Source organism: Melospiza melodia, chromosome 20 (assembly GCF_035770615.1).
Source record: "Melospiza melodia melodia isolate bMelMel2 chromosome 20, bMelMel2.pri, whole genome shotgun sequence".
Lineage (NCBI taxonomy): Eukaryota > Metazoa > Chordata > Aves > Passeriformes > Passerellidae > Melospiza > Melospiza melodia.
The window spans coordinates 12,269,179-12,291,049 of NC_086213.1; the positions used below are offsets into that span (position 1 = coordinate 12,269,179).

General features: G+C 42.1%; 1 protein-coding gene across 4 annotated transcripts; it reads right to left on the minus strand.

The window, feature by feature from the left end:
• Positions 1-1,758: 1,758 nt before the first annotated feature.
• BCL7A (BAF chromatin remodeling complex subunit BCL7A) lies at positions 1,759-21,652 on the minus strand. Of its 4 annotated transcripts, none has more exons than XM_063173043.1 (8): positions 21,519-21,589; positions 15,605-15,651; positions 14,619-14,726; positions 13,814-13,895; positions 10,949-11,045; positions 8,859-9,026; positions 6,194-6,315; positions 1,759-5,364 (listed from the first exon to the last, which is right to left on the minus strand). In XM_063173043.1, exons 3-8 carry the CDS (start codon positions 14,657-14,659, stop codon positions 5,293-5,295), a joined length of 582 nt encoding a protein of 193 aa, XP_063029113.1. In that variant the 5' UTR covers positions 14,660-14,726; positions 15,605-15,651; positions 21,519-21,589; the 3' UTR covers positions 1,759-5,292. The 4 variants fall into 4 exon arrangements, with proteins under 4 accessions (XP_063029113.1, XP_063029112.1, XP_063029114.1 ...); XM_063173042.1 differs by lacking the exon at positions 21,519-21,589 and adding an exon at positions 17,394-17,502; XM_063173044.1 differs by lacking the exons at positions 14,619-14,726; positions 15,605-15,651 and adding an exon at positions 17,394-17,502 and having other exon boundaries at positions 21,519-21,620.
• Between the last annotated feature and the right edge of the window lie 219 nt (positions 21,653-21,871).

Genomic DNA, 21,871 nt, shown 5'->3' on the forward strand with positions numbered 1-21,871 from the left:
AAAATTTAAAACCTTTCAAAACAACACTCACAGTTTAATGATACCTATTAAAAGTCTTCCATGTAGTTTGTTAAGAACTAATCCTGAGCTAAAAAAATCACATCATTAGCAGCACTGTATAAAGTATTTCCATAACAACAGCCTGTACACTGACCTCACTAAATTCTAAGCAAGCCAGTGTTTCCTCCTGCAGGAAAAGACAGGTGACTTGTTAAAATAAAATCGTTAGGTTGCAGTGCAATTTTCTAGGAAGAGTTCAAGGTACACCATCATTTAAAGAAAGGGCAGCAGGTTTAAGCTACAACACAAGTTTCAGGTTTTTTCTGCCAGATGCAAGGAAAGAGGCATTATTTAAAATAAATCCACTGAATTTTGGAGACAGATCTCTTGGTTTGCCCTTTTAAATGAGCACTTGGATGATCAGTAATAGTTCAAGACTGCCAGGGATCCTCTCCTGCTCCACAGCAAGGAACTCCAGGAGGCACAGGGAAACAAAAGAAAACATCTTTTGAGTATGTATTTTCTTTCTGTTTTTCATCAATCCACAGTTCAAGGTGAAACACAGGCCACCAGCTTCTGCTGATGTTCCTTCAAGGAACAACACCAATTCCTTGAAATAGGCTTTTAGCACAGGAGGAATTCAACTGCAGTACACACTGTGAACAGAGACACCCAAGCTGTTCAATGCCCACAGTGTATTCCACACCACTTAGTGGTGAGATTATCCTCCCAAATCTACAGACAGGAAGATAAGCATTTCCATACTGATGAGGGGAAGAGCTCAAGGGATCTTACTCACAGCCTGGGCTGGGGCTGAGTGCAGGAGTCCGTGCCCATCCTGCTCCCAAACCACAGGGACAACTTCCCAGGAAACCACAGGGAAAACTTCCAGCCCTGCCCTGCTCCAGGCTGCCACTGCTCTCTCCCTGGCACCAGCCTTACCTGTTCAGAGGCCTTTCCTCCTGGGACCCATCTTGAGTTACAGCCTTGCTCCTACTTGTCCTGTCCTCTCTCTCCAGTTCCACCCCGTATGGAACTCCTTGATTCGTGTCTCCTGGTTTAATTCACTAATCTGGAGAAGGAAAGAAACCAGACTAAAGCAGCTTCCTTCCCAGGCTAGTGAGTTTAAAGGGGCTGCTAAGGATGTTAGGAGCACCCCAGTAAATGTGAGAGAGCCAAGGTGGGAGCAGGCTGGGGCTCACCAGCCAGCAGGGCAGTCCAGCTGCCTGTGGAACTGCAGGCCACCTTGGGACAGAGCACACCGAACACTAAAAATAAGCTGGACACTTTATATCCATCTTGAATGTAAAGAATCTTTCCAAAACTCCTCAGGAGTTTTACCCTTGCAATCATTGAACTCGAGCTTGTTTCCAAACTGAAGCACGTTTCACACTCTGCCTTCCCTTCCCCCTCCAATTTAAGGTACCACAACATTTTAACCGAGAACCAAACGAGGAATTTGGTAAATGAATTATCTTAAACTACCAAATTATTCTGCAGATTGCTGTAATTACACTGGTCATATCTGTTGTTTTTACAACCACCACCTGCCCCTGCCCCACCAAACAATTATCAAGACACCTTTGGACTTCTCAAAGGTGGATCATTTTATACTTTACCAAACAAGACAACACCAGAGAATGCACATTTAAAAATACCATTTATAAAAACAGAAATTTATTGCAAATTAAAAAAAAAAAAAAACCAAAAGGAACCGAAGTGAGATTAGGTTTCTTGATAAAAATTATTCACACAGCGTCCATGTTGTGATTTTTTATTTTATTTTGAAATGAAACCATTGTACATTGTACAAACCATAACTACCGATGGAATAAATAAGTGAAAAATTATACTGCTGTACAACACACACACACAAATCATAAGATGGAAAACGATTAGGTATTGAAGAAAACAAAATTCTTTACACCTTCTAACAGGCCCTTAGAGATAAAGAACATTCCAAAACATGACAATGCTTATGTATGAAGATAGCCACCCAAAACCGATATTTTATACTGCCTTGTTGATTTTATTTTTTGTTGTTGTTTTGTAAGTGCCAGCACTTTTTGGAATGTTTAACAACTACTTTCCCAAGCATAAAAATTCCAAGGAATAGTTCTGCTATAAAATGTTTGGCTGAGTAAATCGATTATCCGGAAGGCCTTCCCACGTGTTCCACAAACTCAGCTAAATTACTTGCTTGCTTCTAGTTTCTTTTTTTTTTTTTCATATTTTTTGTTATTTTATTTATTTATTTATTTGTAACTGAAGCTCCAACATTCAGCATTGTAGCAAGGAAGCACTTCTTGATATTTGCACTATTTCTAAAACATCAGCTGTATGAGAACTTTCAGTCATCTTGAAAAAAATTACATCTCTCCTCCTGCTCCACCTCTCAATGCTTTCAATAAACCCTTTTACAGTGAGTTCATAAAACAAGTTTTGGGTAGAGATAGGTCCAAGCCAAAAAAAGCTGGATTTAGATCTGGTTTCAAACCTCAGTGGATCTGAATTCCATGTTCTGGTTTGGTCCCATCTGTACTTTCTGGCATTAAAATGTGTTCAATCACATCCGTTGGCCCATAAATGTTATCAGGCACTTCAAAAAAAGACTAATAACAGTCTTATACACTATTTTGGATTTCTTCATACCAGATAATGTCAAAGTCTCTTCCCTCAGAGACTGACAATAACAGGTCTAAGGAACCCAAATCTATCTGCTTGTTCAGTTGTCTGTTGTCACTAGAATCTCTGGTTAAAATAAAAGATCTGAATGCATTCTGTAGAAGCTGTAAATAAAGGATTTCTACCTCAGAAATAAAGCCTCTAGGAAGATGGTTATGATGCCTTGTCTCGTTAGCCACAGAACAATGAACAGTTCTGAGCAGAAGCCACAGGAGAGAAAAGGAAGTTTATAATTAAACCTGGTTGATGTCAATAATGCCAATAAATGTTTCTATCTAATGAAAAATTTGAGGTATTTTTAGTGCTATTTATATATTTTATTTCTTCCTAAAGTACAGGAATTAGTTCCTAAATGAAAAGTCTATTTACTCCCTTGGATACGTCTACAAAATGAAAATTAAAAACTTGCTGCGATGCACCTGAAGAGAGGGATTAGTAAACACGACTACTTGTCCAAGGTGGCATCAATTTGTTTTGTTTTAGCATTAAGAATAATGAAAAGTTAGTAAATCAAAAATATTTAAAAGTTTGAATCCTTCTAGATTTGCCCATTTAATATATCAATAGAACTTCTCACAAAATATCACTTAAATCTGAATGTAATATACATACAAATCAATCATCATGGACCAGTTATCCACATTTTAGGCATACACACAATTCAAGAGAGAATTCTACCGTTTCATTGCATATATTGTGCAAATTCAGTTTTTGGCTCCTCATTTCCTTATTTTCAGAATGTTAATGGACTTCATGATCAGACCAGAAATCCCAAAATCTTATTAGGGAGCATGCTGTTTTCATGAATGATTTGCAATCAAATTTTATTCAGTTAAAATCCAAAATGTTTTATTTCAACATAAAGGAAAAGTTGAGTGTCATAGGTTATTTGGGGTTCAATCCTACAAACATCTTATGGAAGGTCAGTATTGGCTCCCCACTCCTCCCTCCCCTTTTCCCTCCCCCCAGTTCCTCATTATTTTTCCTAATAAAGTGGTAATTGCAAACGTAATGCAGTAGTCTAAGTGCAAGCCATTTTCACTGTTGGAGAATTCAGACCTATATAAGCTTCACAAACCTAATTTATGAAAAAACCTTATCAACTGGAAGCAACTTCTTTTTTATTTTATTTTTTTTTTTCATCTAAAAAAGTATTTACAGTTTTTCAGCTTACAAACTACGCTCAACCATTTCCAGAGCTGTGAGATCTTATTTGAAATTGCAAATTCCATCTCCCACAGCAGGAGAAGACAGAGCAAGGGCCCGAGCCAGCAGCACGGATGGACACGTGGATGGATGAGTGTGCATGGAAGTGGGAGATCAGGGCTTATTCCCTGGAAGTACAAATACTACTGGAAGACCAGACCCTCATGACCTGATGCAGATGGTTCCACACTTCTGCTTGCCAGGAATTTGAGGGGAGCTGCACCTACCTTGTGCCTTTCCATTAGTTCAGTTAGCATAAGCACACTTCAACGTTAATTGGAAGAGAAGGAACATTCCTAAGTGCAGTTAGGAACTGGACTATGGAAACAACAAGGCTTATTTACAAGACTTGCTGAAAGAGAATAAGGAACCCCCCCCCCCACAATACAGTATTTTCCTGGAACATAGAAGTAAACATCTCATAATGAAACAGTACAATGAAATCCAGTTCAGTGAAAACATGATATCAAAAAAGACCAATTGAAAATAAACTCACTGTGCATCAATCCCTTTGATCCTATTTATGTACATAGTGGAACTTTCCTGTAAAGCAAGTTGTACCCAGTACAGAGATCTGGACCTAATACTAAGTATTTTAAGTGCCTGTGTTAGAATATCTATTCAGATCTGGACTATAAATGGTAAACAGATCATGTTAACTTCTGATGAAGTTAAGTATTTAGAAGACCAAATTTACAGTTGCGAATGCCATGCATTCAATAAAAGATCTCCACTATAGCTGCTAAAATAAAATATCAAGCTCCTTTTTCTCCTTGGACTCCAAGAGTGAAAATGGCTTCCTGATTTGTAGTTGTTTAAAAATTTAAGCACCAGGGATTTAAAACTTAAAAATGAAACAAAAACCCCAAACAAAAAAAGAAAAAAAAAAAAGCCTTACTACATGGCATTATGCAAACATAGGCCACTTTGCAAAGGAGACAGCTGCAAAACAACTTTTAAAAGTTAGCACTGTTTTCAGAACACAAGGCACAAAACAAAAGCAGACATCACGCCAGAACAATGAACTTCACATGAAAGCTAATACCTGACCTGTACCATCCTTAAATATCTTACAATGTTAAATAGAGAAATGAAAAAAAAAATACAGCAGCAACATAATTGTAATTTTGACTTTAGAAACAGTGCGTAGACCCCTCCTGAGTTGTTTACTCCAACCAATTCAGAGACAGTAACTTAAAAGTTCTCAATGTTTGTTTCACAGGAAAAAGTTTTCAGTGTCTGAGAAGTTAAACCTTTGTTAGGCTTTCTTGGATTTTTGCTTGGTAACTTGAAAAGTTAGGAGTTCTGTCCTCATCCAAGAGAAGATGCTTAAGTAAGGTTGTTCTATAATTAAGCCCATTGATGTACCTTACATAAAAACTGACCAGAAAAATCTATAGTCTAAATCTCTTCAACATTTTGTTGGGAAGCCTCTACTTTCATCTTTTTAGAAGGTGGCACTCCTTCAGAGTCCTTAATGAGGGGGAAAAGAAAAACAGCCACGTTATCATTGCACTGAAGTTCAGGCACCACAAACATCAAACAAACAATTCCCCAGCGTGTGATGTGTCCCAGACAAAGCATCCCTGGATGCCACAACATGTCCCAGTGCTGCCTGAAATCACTCCTCTACTCACATCTTACCTCAGCAGCTTTGCACTTGTTGTCATCTACAAGGAGCAAAATCCTATTTCCAGGCTAAACCCCACAGTGAATATTCCAAGGAACAGCCTCGATGGAGGGTGCAGTGAAACTGAGCACCCACAGGAAAAGCAGGAGGAGCAGGGAGGATCTGCCTGAGGATCTGCACTTGTCCTGCCCTCAGAAGGGCACAACTGCAAGGATCATTTCTTCCTCCCACCCACCCAGAATTTTTCAGTGTTTCAGTGAGTAAACAAACACCCAAACATCCACAAATTAACTCTCCTAACTGCCATAAACATTTACCTTTATAGAAGGTGTTCTACTTCTGAATGGTCCTCAAAGGGTCCAGTAGGTTTGTTCCAAGCAATTTATTAATGCAAAATGTTAATATTCACTTAAAAACATGGTCTGGTTTAAGAAACCAAGAAATCCATCAGACCAATCTGGTTTTACTGTTCCAATTCTGTGAGATTCAAGCAGCCAGTCACCTGGACCACAAAACCAGGTACAGGCACATTTAATACTCTACAGCTGCTTTACTAAAGGTCCTCACTTTGCAAATTAATGGAAATACACAGCTGTCCTCCTTATATTTGCTTTTAACTAAAAATTAACTTTTCCAAGATCCATGCAATTGGACTATTGCATTTAAAGTTACCTGAGAGTTTTTAGATGCCTCTGTAATTAAATCATTTTCTCCAGAGGACTGAATTTCTGCTTTCTCTGAACTATTCATGGAATTTTCCATTGAAGACTGTGAATTCTGTTCATCAGAGGTATCTGAAATGGCAAGAAATAATTTTAAGCAAACAAATGAAAGCTTTCAGCAGGAGCTTTGCAGGATGTCTTCCCATCAGCAACATCCCCAGCACAACCACTTCACCCACACTGTAACCACTAATAAAAATACACAAATAAGTGTATGAATATGATGAATTAAGCTCAAACTCCAGGATCACAACCCAGCTGCTGCCTGAGTTTTTCCTTCCTGCTGCTGGAGCACAGACCCTGGGATCAGACCCTAGAGGGAGCCAAGCTCCTGCACAGCCTTAAAGATGAGGTCTGAGCCCTCAGCAAACCAGTCTGGACTGCAAGGGAACTCCTTCAAACCAGAAGCAAAAGGCTGAAGTCTTACAAATAATGGATCTAAAAACTGTGGCTAAGCAGAGAGAATAAAGTTACCGGAATCAAAATTCAGCCATATATTTTAAATCGTTTTTTTTAAATTCTGGTGGACAGGTGTGAAGAATTCCTCAAGCCTATTACAGCTGTTACTTGCTTCCAGCTTTCACTGGGTTTTGGTTTGTTTTGGGGGTTTTTTGTTGTTTGTTTGTTTTTAAAATCCTTCCCTCTCTCAAAACAAGACTTACAGAAGACTCAAGGTTAAAGCACATATTTCTTTAAATAGGGGACAGGGGCATGTAAAATGTGTTTCTAGATTCCTGACCCAAAGATTTTATGAATTTATTCCATATTAAGAGAAATGCAAGATCAAACAAAATTTTTGGACAGTTTTGGTTAATGAAGATGCCATAACCAGTGAGTAATGGATATTTTTGTGTACTGTATAAAAAGCATCACAAGCATTTCTGAATTCCAGACAAAGTGATGCTCATCACGAGCATCTCAAAGATCACATTCAGTGAACTCGGGCAGAATCCTCTTCCTGTCCGTGTCTCACCACAAAAGCATCTTCATGCTGATACAGAAACAAGTCCCAAGGGTCCAAAGAAATCTGAGTTTTGATTTTTGCTGTGTATGTCTCAGCCCCCACTGAGCTGAGGAGCACTTGGCCATGTTCCCATCTCCCTGTGACAAATCCAGCCCCAGCCCATCACTGCTGCTCTTTTCCAGCTGCTCCTGATGGAACACTCAGCCTGCTGCTGCCCTTTGGCCAAGGGGATCCCTTCCTGAAACCACCAAGCCTCAAACTATTCCAGTGCCTGCAGGACTTGTTCACACAGCAGAATGCTTTAATCCACCTGTTTTATTTCATTCTTCATTAAGCATTTCTGACCACACAAAGTGGCTTAGGGGAATCTCTCTCATTTCAGTGGAGTAACATGAGACAGGCAAGGTCATTAACCCTGTCCAGCTGAATAATGTCCCAACTGCAGGGCTCTGACTGATCACAACAAGGTAGATAAATGTTTAATAAATTGTTTAACACAGCATTTAACCAACTGAAAACACCTGCATTAATAACAGGAATTTTTTGCTTTTGTATCTCCCTTTCATTTTACAATACCAGGCTCTCAATCCAGAGGACTTGGTTTGATTTTCCCTAAACCTAAATTTAACCAGGGGAACTTGCATGCTATGCAACAGCTTCACATAAGCAGGTTCAGATAATATTAAACCAAGGAGTAAATCCTTACTCTTTACTGTGGCCAAATATGCAAGTGGAGGTATTATTTGCTCTGATTTATTCCAATTTGGTGATGGTTCTGTTGTCAAATTTTAACCCCGGTTAAAAATGACAACACTTAACATATTTGAGCACTCTGGCATTACCAAGATAAAACTTCTAAATTTAAATTGGTCAGTCGAGCTACTGAGTGAAGAACTAAATCAGGAGAGCATAATTTAATTGCTTTGGTATGGGAAGAATTCTGCAACCAAATCATTAGAATGGTGTTAAGGACATCTTTTATCTGTTATAATAGGACAAAGAAAGTTATCTTCCCAAGAATATAAATACAGAGCATGTTTCAATTACCCAAAATACCATTTAAAGAGTGAGGGTCAGAACAATCCCTTAACCCACATGTATTTTTAATCTGTCCACAACTGCAATAGAATCTTGTAATGCTTTCAGAAAATTAGGACAGAACTCAGAGCTAACTTCTGAATAAGTAGCAAGCAGGATTAAGAGAAAAGAAAGCTTGCATTATAGTTTACAAAATGTAAAAAGTAATTTCAAAGTATCTCACCTCTATTTTACTGTCACACTAGGGCATCAACTTCCAGAGATCCACACAAACTAATACCTTCCAGGACTTGTGTGATTACATGGTAGCAGCCATTTCAAAGATGATTTTAAATTATTTATTCTTTCAAGACTGAGATTTGAGAATAATAAACCAGTATTTTGTTTGTTTCTCCCTGAAAAGAACCCTGAATGTCAGTGTGACCTTTCCAGTTGTATGAAAGATCACCAGCAGGTCAGAGAAATTATGGCCCATTTTCACATAAATGCCGAAAATTCAGAAACCATCTCTTTCAAATTATTATTTTCCAGTTCTTAAAGCGGATAAGCAAATAAATAACACACTAAAGGATAACTTTTTTTGTTTGGCTTTCAAATGGCCCTCCCAGCTCACCTTCTGAACCAGGCTGCTCCTTTGCCTCTGCCTGAGTTTCGTCAGACTTGACTTCAGTGCCGTCGGCTTGTGTTGCCAAGTTCTGCTCTGGGGCTGGGCTGGAATTGCTGCTGTTTTCCTGTTTGATTGGAGAAGCATCAGCTATTGAACTCTGGTTGCTATTGTCATCTGTGAACAGAAGAGTGGAAACCAACCCAGTTTGATCTGACAGGATACAAAGCACACCTGAATGCTTCCACATTATTCCCTGATAACACATGATATAATTTAGCTCATTAGGGATCAAGTTTAATCATTTAGACTCACACTACACACTCAACTTCTTTCCACACCAGCCTACAGAGTTTCCAAGCAGCTACTAAAAATCTAATTCTAATTTTATATCTTAAACCAAAGAGTGTTTTACTCAGATCTGATGCAAAAGAGCCCAGAATTTTGTAATATGAGTAAAGCAGATCAACCAAAGTGGCAGTCTCACATAACACAGGGCTGAGCAAGTTCATGCTGCACATTTCCAAATACCCATCACTCCAATGTTCATATAAGCAGATATTTTTTAATTGACTCCTGAAGGTCAAAAAGAAACCAACCCAAAACCCCTTCAAGGTGAAATGTAACATCAAATCCCAATATCAACAGTTTTTATAATTGTCCAGAATATTCTCTAGCCCTCAAAGGCTTGGATCCCAGTAATCCTCTGCAACACAGATCTGTAGTGAACAGGAAATATTCTGCCTGTGACAGTGGTTTAAGTACTCAGCTATTATTTTACACATAGCACTGGGGTCCAACTTCCTTTAAACCAGACTAACATCCCTGGATAACCAAGAGGGAAGTTCCTGCTCCCTAAAGAAAACACACCTTGCAAAATATTATTAATTAAATTACTAGAATACAAGTCAATCCACCTCCCTCTGCATCTCTACAACCATTACATCCAAAGGACTTCAGGAACACAGAGCTGCTGCTGGGATCACCTCTCTCCAGAGCAGCCTGAAGTCAATTCAGATTAAATTTATTACAAAATTGTACAATGTGAAATTGTACAGTTAAAAACACAGATGATAAGTGATAAAAAAATCAAGTAGTACATTCACCTCATGGATGGGAGAATCAAGACTTTAAAAAATTAAATTATCTGACCAAGGCAAAAGTTAAAAGGTTTGAAATAGATGAAAAATTAATCCAGACCTGCAAAACCCCTGCTCATCCTTTAACTGCAAGACCTCACTTGCTGTCAGCACTGCAAAAAGCAACCAATGAGGCAGCACAAATGCAAATAAAACTGAAATTAAAAATTTACACCCCACTAAAAAGTGATCCTCTCTTATCAGCTCTAACAGTGCTGCATTCTCTGCCATAATTGTTACCCAAACACCCAGAAGGTAAAAAGCTGAAGCAGAGCTGAGCTGTGCAAGCTGCTCTGTAATAAACATCAGGCTAACACTCAAAAGTAACATTTTTTAAAAATTAAAGTGAAATAAAATTGACCTCATGGTGCCTGACTGGCAAACAAAAAATGTTTTCTTGAGCAGTTAATTTCTTCAAGCTGCAGCAGAAGGAAGGCAGCACAGAACCAGAGCTTGCTTTCTTGGCTCTTGCAGAATTCTCTTGACCTTAATCAGTAAGAGAGTTAATAAGTACAAAACCTGCCTAAATTAGAGTAGGTCCCACTAAGCCTTTGGGGGATTTTTGGCTCTTCAAGCAGCAAACTGTTGAGGTATTACTGCACCTGAGTGCAGTGCTTAGAGTGGTAGATATTTCTAATTTTATTTTCACATTTAACTCCACTGACAAGTTTTTTCCCTTACACTCATATCCCATATATAAACAACTGTAAGTACATCCACAGAAGAGAAGTCCAAGGTACCAAGTGAGTATCTGATGGTGTTTTTCCATTTTGATCCAAGGTACCAAGTGAGTATCTGATGGTGTTTTCCATTTTGATCCAAGGTACCAAGTGAGTATCTGATGGTGTTTTCCATTTTGATTCAAGTCCATCCATCAGAGCAGTGGAGGATCTGAGGCTCTTGGTTTACACTTTGCCAGCAGTGTAAGAGGGGAACTGGGTGTGACCTTCTCCCACTCACCATGCATGTCCATCATCCCTGGGGAGGAGCTGTTCTCTGGGGTGGTCACTTCAGAGCCACACTTTTCATCTTTGCCCTTTTTCTTATTCTTACTTTTCTGAAAAACAAAAGGCACCACACACACATGAGACCATGGCCATGCAGAGAAATCCACATTGCTGTGTAAAACCCTCCCCACTGAGCACCTCTGTAAGAACAGCTCACAACCCCAACTAAAACCTCCTCCTCCTCCACAACTAATGCTGTTTCTTCATTTAAAAAAACTGAAAGATGGATTAAGAAAAATGAGATTGACCCAAAGCACAGAGCACAAGCCCTGCATGAGCTGTGGGTCCCAACCTGCTCCCACATGCAAACAAAGAAGGGACCATGGCATCCATGACAGGGAATCTGTGCTGCCCAGGGACCATGGCATCCATCCCTGGGAATCTGTGCTGCTCAGGGATGCAGCATTTGCAATTAGGAGGTGATGTAATCAGACTCACAGGAAAAAGAAGCAGCTGCACTGCTTGTGGAGATCCTGCCTGCTGAGGAGACAATTCAGAGCCTGACTCCAGGAAGAATGCTCTGAGCCCACCCTTTTGGACAGAGACTGTCCTCCAACAAGGGAAGGAACTGAACCACAATCAAACACTGTCTGAGACTGCAGAAGAAATTCAACAAGTGACATCTGGAGGGACTTTTCTCTCTATTTTAATTATTAAGCTTATTTCTAAACTGCATTTTTACTTAGAGAAGCCAGATTTTACTTGCTGATGCATGAAACAGAGGTGAGAGCACATGGAATTCTTTACCTCTGCAAAATGAAAGGTCAGAGGGGTCATGATCTCTCTCAGGTTTGGTTTTGTTGCTTTTTAAAGGTAAAAAGGACATTTTTGCCACAAAAGAAACACTGAGTGTGACTGTGAGCCATTTAAGCTGACAGGTGTTTTTTAAAGAGGTTTAACCATCAGAGTGGTGAGGTTCCAGAACAGCCTTCACAAGCAGGAGGAGGAAGAGCCAAGCTAACTGAAGTGCAGAGAAATGTCCAAGTGTCTAAGGAGCAGTATGTGGGGGGGGGGAAGTAATTTCATTTCTGTTCACCAAAATCAAAGACAACTTCCACTTGAAATAAGGGAAGGCACCACTCTCCTATTTTAGTGAAAAGCAAATATACTGTCTGGTCCTTGGATGGATGAAATTAGAGATAAAAAGATGTCCACAACAAAATTTAATAGACAACATTATCCCTACCTAGTACTTATATACCAGGTAGGGATAATTTATGTAAATAAATTATATTTATATAAAATATACATGCTTGTGTGATTTGTGAGAACTTTCAGAGCAGCAGGACAGAAACCTTGCCAACACCAAGCCTGAAACAACTGCAGCTGCACAACAGGCTCTACTTGAAATAAAAAGAACATGACTGTAGGACACCAGTGTAACTGGTCCTTAACAAGTGTCCCAATTTCTGCAAATCTGGAGCCTCAACCTAGAGATGATGGCTTAGAAAACACAATTAAACTCTGCACATGGAAACCATTATATAAACTCATTCTTCATAATAGAGAACCTGACTTTGGGTAGCAGTGACCTTGAAAATTCCTCCAGAAGCTCACTTAAAAATTCTGTTTCCAAGTCCCCCAGCACCCATCCTGCAGGCACAGCTGAACAGCAGGAAAACTGCCAGAAGCCCTGATCCTAAATATCCTAAACCCTGCACTCCCTCTCACACAGACAGCACAATTTTCCCCCACTATATACTATAAATAATGAAATCAAGACCAAACATTAGACAACCAGAAAGAATGGACAGGTTTCCCAATTCCCAAGGGGGAACTTCAGAGAGATGCTGCCCAAGCACTGGAAGAACCCCTGAGGTTTACCACAACTCTGACAGTCCCTGAAATCTGTGGGACAACCAAAGCACAGAAAGAAACAAACTCATTTAAAGCAATCCTAATAAAAAAAATCGGTCTTAAATTTGGAGTCTGAGTAAGACAAGGTCATGACAGTGTCTTGTCTGAAACACCACCATTTTACACATCTATTAATACAGAAGTTTTCTTTCAAATAGGTCTTCACTCATATTTCAGGTAAAGTAAAAGCACATGACAGCCCAAGGAAAGAGTACCAAAGTTAGGATGTGTTTTCTGTTGTGTCATTAATTTACTGTGTTATCCTGGGTTAGTGTTCTCTCTATCTCAATATTACAATTTATATGATGAGAGCAGCAATCATTTTAAAAACCAACTTGTAAGTCCTATCAACTTTGATTTTTACCCTTCTTTTTACACCACACAAACAGTGCACACAACATAAACAGGATGCACAGACAGAACATTTATCAAGAGAAAACACACAGGACAACAGAAGCATTGCTGCTGTATTCCTTGGCTGGACATGCTAATAGAAGTGATCCCAGCTCCACAGGATATTCCTACACTCGTGTCAAATGTTTTCCACCTGGTTTTGAGCAGAACAGCATTGATGCACACATAGAATATGTACTCTGCCCTGTTCCAAACCAGCTGCTTTCCTTAAATCACCAGGCACAAAGGGGGGGGGGGGGAAATAATCCATGCCATAACTCTCCCTCCCTGCCTCCCAGTTAGTCAGAGAAGGGTTTCAAACTAAAGGTTTCAAACTGAGTTTCAGCTGCATGTTTAAGTTATCTGAGAACTGATCCCAGCTGACTCCAGTGTCACACACTCACCCATCCACATCACTTGCTGTAGAGATCAACATCCCCCTGGAGCCTGCAAGACCCACACCAGTCTCAGCTTAAAGGCTCAGTGAAAATCAAAGAGCATTTCTTTTGGCTTTGCCTAAACAGGAGCATCTAGGTCAGGAAAAGGCAAGACACTGCAGGATACTTACATCATCCACTTTAGGCTCTGTTACTGGTACCCATTTGTAAATCCTTAGGGATGTGTCGCCAACTGTCACCCACTTCTTCTCCCTACAAAATTACAATGCAGGAGGAGTTACACTTCAGATTCAGAAGAGAGTGATCTCCTATTGTAAGTTGTCAAGAATTTAAACAGGCTATTAAGTAGGATGATCTCTATTACATCGTCTTTAGCACTGCATTGTGCAAATTGTTCTTTGCATTTCACAACTTGCTAGAGCACTGCTAACCTCCAGATTTCTCAGGGCTCTTACTTGACTGGGTGAGTAACTGCAGTAGCAGTAATAAGATCTGGATTAAAGATAAAGTTAAGAAGAACAGCAATTGAAAATGCAGATTTAATGCCTACAATTTTCACTTAAGTTTCTAGACAGCAGAAGAGGGTTTAGACAGACCAGTGTGTTTTGATTATCATGAAGCTGTTTAATGGGATTAGAAATCTAGATGCATTTTGACCATCTGAGGTTTATTTGGGGGGCAGAAATTTGCTGCTGGCAATTTAATGCTCACTCCACACCCCTGACAGACAGACAGCTCTGCCATTGCAGAGCCTCACAGGGAGCCATCAGTGCCGTGGTGCAGAATGAGCCCAGCTCTGGGGAAAAGCAGAGGGGGGAAAGCACAGCCTGGGCTGCTCTGTGCACACCCTGCCAGCCCCAGGGGTGACAAAAGGGGAAGGACATGTGGCTGCAGGGTGGCTCTGCCTCGGGGCTCCCAGGGCTGGGCAGGACAGGGATGCTGGGCTGAGGGATGCACTCCTTGAGCTCTGCACACCAGGGCTTTACAGAAGGTCCACAATGCCAGAGAAATTTCATCACGTTTCTGGGATCAGTTTTCAGGTCACAGATTGCCACTGCTGGTTCCTGGGTTTGCAATGCAGCTCTGCAAATGGATCCATTAAAAGTTAACAACAAAGACCGATTCCATTAAATATTCAGGAACATCTGAAATTAATTTGGCATGAGATCTCAGGCTTTTTTTTTTCCCCCATAAACATTTAAATAATAGATTTGGGATCCAGTTATAGATTAAAAAAATTAAAAATGTTCTTTGCAGGATGGGAGAAGCTGGATGTGACTCCAAATATATATATTTACATATATGTGATAGCTCCATTTTTAGAAAGGGCCTCCAGAATCAAAAGCAGCCCCACTGTACAAATGTCACAAACATCCTCCTGACTATTTGTTTTAGCTACCAAAGCCAATCTTATATTTTTCCTTTAGAAGAGGCATTTTCTCGTTTAATTAAGAACAAAAGCAAAGCTAAACTGTATATGTCTATTTGATATATTTTGGCTCTGTCCATAATGATATTTTAATTTAAGTCCAAAACTATTTCAAATTCATTTCTTTCCTACTGCTCTTCACAGAGCAGAGTTCCCCCAATGTGTTTAGACACAGCCATTTGGGTACACTAGGTGGCTAAAGTATGTCAAAATCCAATTTCACTCTAATTTGGAGCTCTACATGCGATAAAAATGACAGTGGAGATGAGGGCATGTCAATAATGAGAGCATACTTAATTGTGAAGAGATGATCATGATATAATTTGGGGTTTTTTAAGGATACAAGGCAAGCTAGATTTATTTCTACTTAAGAAAACCTTTGAAATTATGGAAATAAAACCAACTGGGGTTTTGTTTTGGGTGTGGGGAGAGGTGAATAAATGCTTTTTTTAAAAAATCAAGATTTTAGTCTTTTCCTACAGCAAAATATTACTTAGAGATGCTGCACTGGAAAACCAAAAGTTCAAGATACCTGTTAGCATCTCAAAGCAGCCTCACACAGCATCTTCACTGGACAGACTGTAGAACACAGGAGGAAACCTATATTAGTAACTTTTTCCTTCTAGTATTAAAGTTAGCCCTGACATTTTAACTCTTCTGAGCTTCTTACCACTTTAAGTTTTGATAACCCTCAGCTCTAGGGATTTTTTTAACTGATTTTAATACACAGTAATTCAGACAACAACGGGAATATTTTGTGATGGAAGTACACCAACATCCCAGTCCTGCAAACCTATGGCTAAAAAGAAAACCCAACATCACAGTGCTATTATGCCAATATTTTTACTTGTGTAAGTATTTACAGTATTGACAGTTTAAGACCATGAAAGTATTAATAAGAAAAAAAAGAAGACAACCTCCCCTGAAACTTAATAAAAGCATTGGCAGCACAAACACAAATTTGTTAACAAAGAAACGCAATGACTTTCAGACATTCAAGATCAACAGGGTAAAATCATTTCAAGATTTATGACATTTATTGCAAATTAAGCTTAGAATATTATCTGTAATACTTACTGCCTTACCATTTCAAAACAAAACCCAAAATCCAAACAAGCAAACAAAAACCCCAAACCCACTCCTACCCTGAACAGTCACTTTTTATTCTTTTGTGCAGAGACACCATCCCAAGCTGCTGATCAGGGATTTTCACTCAGTGAGGACTGACAATTTACTGCTGCTGCCCAGGGCAGAGAGTTTGGGAAATGCTGCACAAATCATAGAGGATCCTCACTGGCCCAGTGCTGGAATAGGAATGAGGAACTCATGAACTCTTGTGCTCATTCTGTTGTGAAACCTTAAATAGTTTCTTCACCTGTTTTCCTGTCTGCTGCACCCACCCACCCCGAGGTCCTGACCAGAATTCCACTCCCATCACTCAATTCCACCTTTGATAAGTGATGACTGAGCAATATCTGTAATTGCACCATCCCTGTTATTCTCTGTAGGTTGGTCTCTGTGCTGACTGTTGGATTGGAAAAGATGGCTAATGGAACACCATCAGCCTGACACTTTATCAGGCTGAAAATGTGGCAATTATCAACTTTACTTGTCCATGTCTAGCTGATAAACACAGTTTTACAGAAAAAAACATTTTGCTTGTTTTCAAAGCTCTCCTGTTTCTCCATGAATGACTCAGGAGTAACAACAGAAAATTAAATATATACAATAATATTTTTTCTTTTAATCTTCCACACTGAGAAGTATCTTCGATATTTTAGTTACAGTAAATTCAGAAACTAATCAGTGCAACAGAAACAAACCCTTACATTTTTCTGCAATTTTGTAAAGACATTTTTAAATTCTAAACTATATCTGCACAGCATTTAAAGGACAGCCAAGGGTACAAAGGGTAACCATTAGTATCAACACTTCTTCAGTGCTTATGCCTGAGGCATACTAATATCTCAGAACTTACATCATTATATACCCAATTCCCCATGCTAAATAACCCAAGACTCCCAAATATATTTATACTTTGTTTGATAACACTAAAGCTCCACAGATGAACATCAGATTCCACGTGTAAAAGTAATATATGGGTGAGCAAACACAACAGTGTATATTACACTTATACAGAAAGTGTCAAGGCAGCTTCTGCAGCAGCAGTGAGTGCCAGAAACATTTGATGGCAGAGACACAGAAAGCCTTTACTGCCAATATATCACTCAAGGAAAGGCTTTCCCACTTGTCTGGCCTTTTCCCACGACTACCATTCATCACAGTGAGCTGCATTTACACACGGATTTGCTCCCACATACCCCATCTTCTGCTGGTGATCACGAAGTGACGTCATAATGCTGAATTTATCACATCACACTCACTTGCATTGCAACAGAGTTTGGTGAAAATCACAGAATTATGACCTCCCTGTGGGATCAAGCAAAAGAGAAAGGGGATGGGAAAGAATATGCCATTATTATACACAAAAAGTGCTGTCAGATGCACAAAAACTGATTTTGTGAAGCGTGGGCTTGCTTTTCCGAGCACGCCTACTGCTGAGTAGATGTTTGTCTAGTGACTAACGTGAAGGAGCCCCAGACACACATGGTGTTTATTGAACAGGCTGCAAATCCAATCAAATGCCATGCAGAGAGACTGGACAAGGACATGTGGTCACAGACACCTTTTCTCTGGGGTTATCTAAGTACAGCACATTTGGGGAGTCCCCTGCAATGTGCACATGGCTTAAGGCAAGCCCTGCTTGGTGGCCACAAGCACCTTGCTCACAGCAGAGAGAACCACGGCTCACACGTGCCAAAACTCCACCTTCAGCTCCCACTGAAGTCAAGAGAAATAATTCAAGCAAGGAAAAAGAAAGGGATCATAATTCAAGCGTGGTAACAGTGTGTTTGGGCCACTACAGAACTCAATGCATTCCTGCACATACACTGGATATTTTTACTTCAACTGCCACTGCTTGAACTACAGTCCTAGGACAAAACCCACCACAGACAGGCTAAAGCAGGGAGGTGATCTGGGAGTAGCAAACAGCCTTTTTCCAAAGACATCTTGTTAGGGAGTTCTGTGTCATGACTCCTTTTCAGAGCAAAAGCCTATTTGAAGAAGGAGGCATGAGCAGCAAAACCTGCAGAAAGTCAATCTCAGAGCATTACACACCACACAAAAGCATTTTAGCAAGTCTGAATGGAGACAGTGAACAGAAAAGCTACAGCAGCACTGCCCAGAAATCCTAAATAGCCACAGCCCAGGATCCCAGCCAACGGCCCAGGTAAAACAGCCTGTGGGGACTTTTCCCCTCAGCTTTCTCCAGGTACTTTCACCAGTTGTCCAGGTTCACCTCTTCTTCCTGAGGTGTTATCACCTGTCAGATCAGGGCTTTGATGGGTCAGAAAAAGGTCAAAGGACTCCTGAGAAATACTGCAATTCAAAGGGAAGGCAGCACAGTGGGATTTCTGATTCCTGGTGCATTCTCTAAAGCCAGGGTTACCTATCCCCACCAGGTATTCCAGACCTCCATGCTTACATGTCTGCACAGCTGCCCTAAAGTCCAGCAGTCCATGCAAATTATTTCATTCCCTCCCAAGACATCCTACCACTTATGCTTTCCTCCTGCTCACTCCTTGTCTCTCAGTAGATGTATTTTCCTTCATTTAACAAATCAGACTTTGACACAAACCAAGAGTGCCTTCAGTATTTTTCTAGTGCTGTTGAGGGCACAATAGTTTTTGCCCCTCTCTTCTTGAGAGCCCACTTGGAATCTACATGTACCCATCAACCTTTAAAGACAAAAAAATCCTGTACCATTTATCGAAACAAAATAATCACAGAGGATTTTTTAAAATAGACTGACAGAAAGTACTGTTAAAGAAAGGTAGAACTGTTCTCTTACTGTGGAAATTTAACATTTGTGCCACACAAACACAAGGCAACCATGTATTCTGTAAGCCACGTGCTGCGTGTTTTCCAAAACAGATGCTCATTCATGAGCATGGCTTAAACAAAGGAGATAAGGTTACAGTAATCTCGAGATAAAAACGTAACAACTTCACTGTTTACTACGAAGTTCCAGCAATAACCAGAAGTGCCACGCGCTCCGTGAAGCGACAGGAAAACAGGGGATCTGCATCCAAGTGCTGGCTGTCCAGGAACACTGATTTCCTGAGGAACAGAGTCTGCCCTGATGGAAGCTGCCTTCCAGCAGGCACATCCACAGACGTGGCAGCACAGGGATTTGGGAGCAGCAGGCACAGCAAGGTGCTGCACACCTGCCCAGGTGGATAATGCCTTGGATAAAGCCACTGTCTGCTCAGAGGAGTTCCCAGCCCCATCTGCCTCCCTGCCCATCCCTGGCACACACTGCTCCGAGCACACAAGTCTCACAAAACTCTGTTCTAGGAAATGCTGGACACAAGGTATTTTAATTTTCAGGGGCTGCATTTCCACAGAAGAGCTGTGGATGGCAACAAATTGCTCCTATTATGCAAATGCAACTGCACACTTGGAAATTGCCGATGTGGCTCTTCTGAAGATGCAGGAATTGCCAGTGTGGAAAGTTCAATTGAACAAGCCAAGTCTTCTCAAAACACTGAAACCACAAAACACAGACTCTCTCTAGCTAATTTCCCACTGTATTTGACTGCAGGTGGAGGGGGGTAACCATGAGATTCACCTTCAAATTACGATTCCTTTTAAAAAAAGAAAATTGCTTTATGTAAATACTTCCACAAAAAGTTGTATCAATACTTCTGACAATAATCAACAGAAACACTGCATGACTATACAGGAGCCCTCTATAGCCAAGTTGTCTATCGTGAAGGTTAAAATGTAGAGAAATCTATTTATACCATAAGATTTCTGTTTTACAGAAAGAGCCATAGCAACTGGCATGATGGCAGAGAGTCCTTGCCAAGAAAAAAAAAAAAAATAGGTATTTTGTTGAATGGCCAAGCTTCTGTTTCTACTCCTCTCTGAATTCCACAAACCAGGATTCAAAGGGAGCGTGCTGCGCTCATGAATGAAATACCTACAGCCAGAACAGTCCCACACATCCAAGCACGCTCCGGCCGGAACAAAAGTCCTGTCACACCGCTGCACATTGTTCTGACCTTCCAAAGCCGGCCCGGCAGTCAGCAAACTGCACTTACAAACAACACCCGAGTAAAGAGAGCTCCTGAAAGCAGCCGAGCTGCGGGGCTGGGGCTGCCCCGGCTCCCACACAAAGGCTGGGGTCCCCGCAGTGCCCATCCCGTGCCCGGCGCTCCCGGACACCCGGCCCGATCCTTTGTCCGCCTCACCCCAACCCAACACCCTTCATGTGCTCAAGGCCATTTAAAACTTAACAATCCATTTCACCCTCACACGAACACGTTCAACTCTGTGTTTTGCGGGTTTTTTTTTAAACGAAAACAAAGCGTGAGCCGAGGAGGACAATAGAAGTGTCCCCTTGATTTCAAAGCTGCAAACCAGCTTAGTGATGAACAGTAACAATAACGCAAAGGATTTCCCCGTGGATTCCAAATGTTTAAAGAAAAGTATTTTAAGATACGTGCACAGAGACTGCTGAACAGTCTCAGTCAACTTGCTGGAAGAAAGATTCACTCTTGAGTCACACCGGCACCGCTCTTTATGCCATCCCAAATCCCGGACCGACCATGCACAGCACGGCGGCGACCGCCGTACTGTATTGTTTAAACACCTCGTGAGGGTTTTTCTAACAAAAGCAAGGAAAAAAAGACAAAAGCAGGGAAATGCCAAAAAGCGTTGAAGGCCTAACAAAAGGGACTTATTTCACACGGGGTATAACCTTTAATTTTACGATTTACGAGAGGTTCCAGGGGCAGTTCGCGCTCTCTCCCGGAGCGTCGGTGGGAGACGACCGCGCTCGGGTTCGCTGCGCTTTTACGCGCAAACCCCGGGAACTCTGGAGGTGAAATCAACACACAAACAGGCAACGACAGAAAATAAACTCTCGGGAGCTTCACAGGGTATTCTTAACGTGTTTTCTTTTTTTCCAAAACACTTCTTCGAGCACTATTTCCACCCAGAAGAGCGGGCGGCGGAGCCACCCCGGGCCCGCTCCTCGGGCCCTTTGTAGGGACCGGCGGCGGGAGGCGCCCAGCCCGACCCTGCCGCCCGCCCATGCCCGAGGCGCCCAGCCCGGGACCCGCGGCGAGGGGCAGCGGGCCGGGGTCCGCGGGGAGCGGCGGGGGGCGGCGGGGAGGGGGCTCGGCCGCACAATGGAGCCGCCTCTCGCCCTCACACGCCGCCGCCGCCTTCATGTGACTCGCCGGAGCGAAATGGCTGCTGGGTGCCGCCGGCTCCCCGCCCCCCGCGGCCGCCGGCGAGCCCCGGACCCGCGCGGGGCCGGCGCGGGGCGCGGGGGGACGCGGGCGCGGGGTCCCGGCGCGGCGCGGCCCGCTCACCATTTGCGCACTTTCTCGATGGCCGCCATCACCCGCTTGATATCATCCTTCGCCCGGCTCCGGGTCTCGGCCCGCACCGACCGGCCCGACATGCTGCTGGGGGGCGGCGGGCTCGGCGGGGAACGCGGCGCTCGGCGCGGCCGGCGGCTCGGTCCGTGTGTCGGGGCGCCCGCCCGCACAATGCCGGGGCTGCGCGGGGCTCGGCACGGCTGCGCTCGGCGGCTCCGCTCGGCTCCGCCCGCCCGCCCGGCGGGGCCCGCGCTCCGCGCACGCGCGGGGCCGGCGGGGAGGGGAGGGGCGGGCGCCGTGAGGGGACGGCGGGTGGCGGGAAGAGCGGCCGGGCCGTGAGGGAG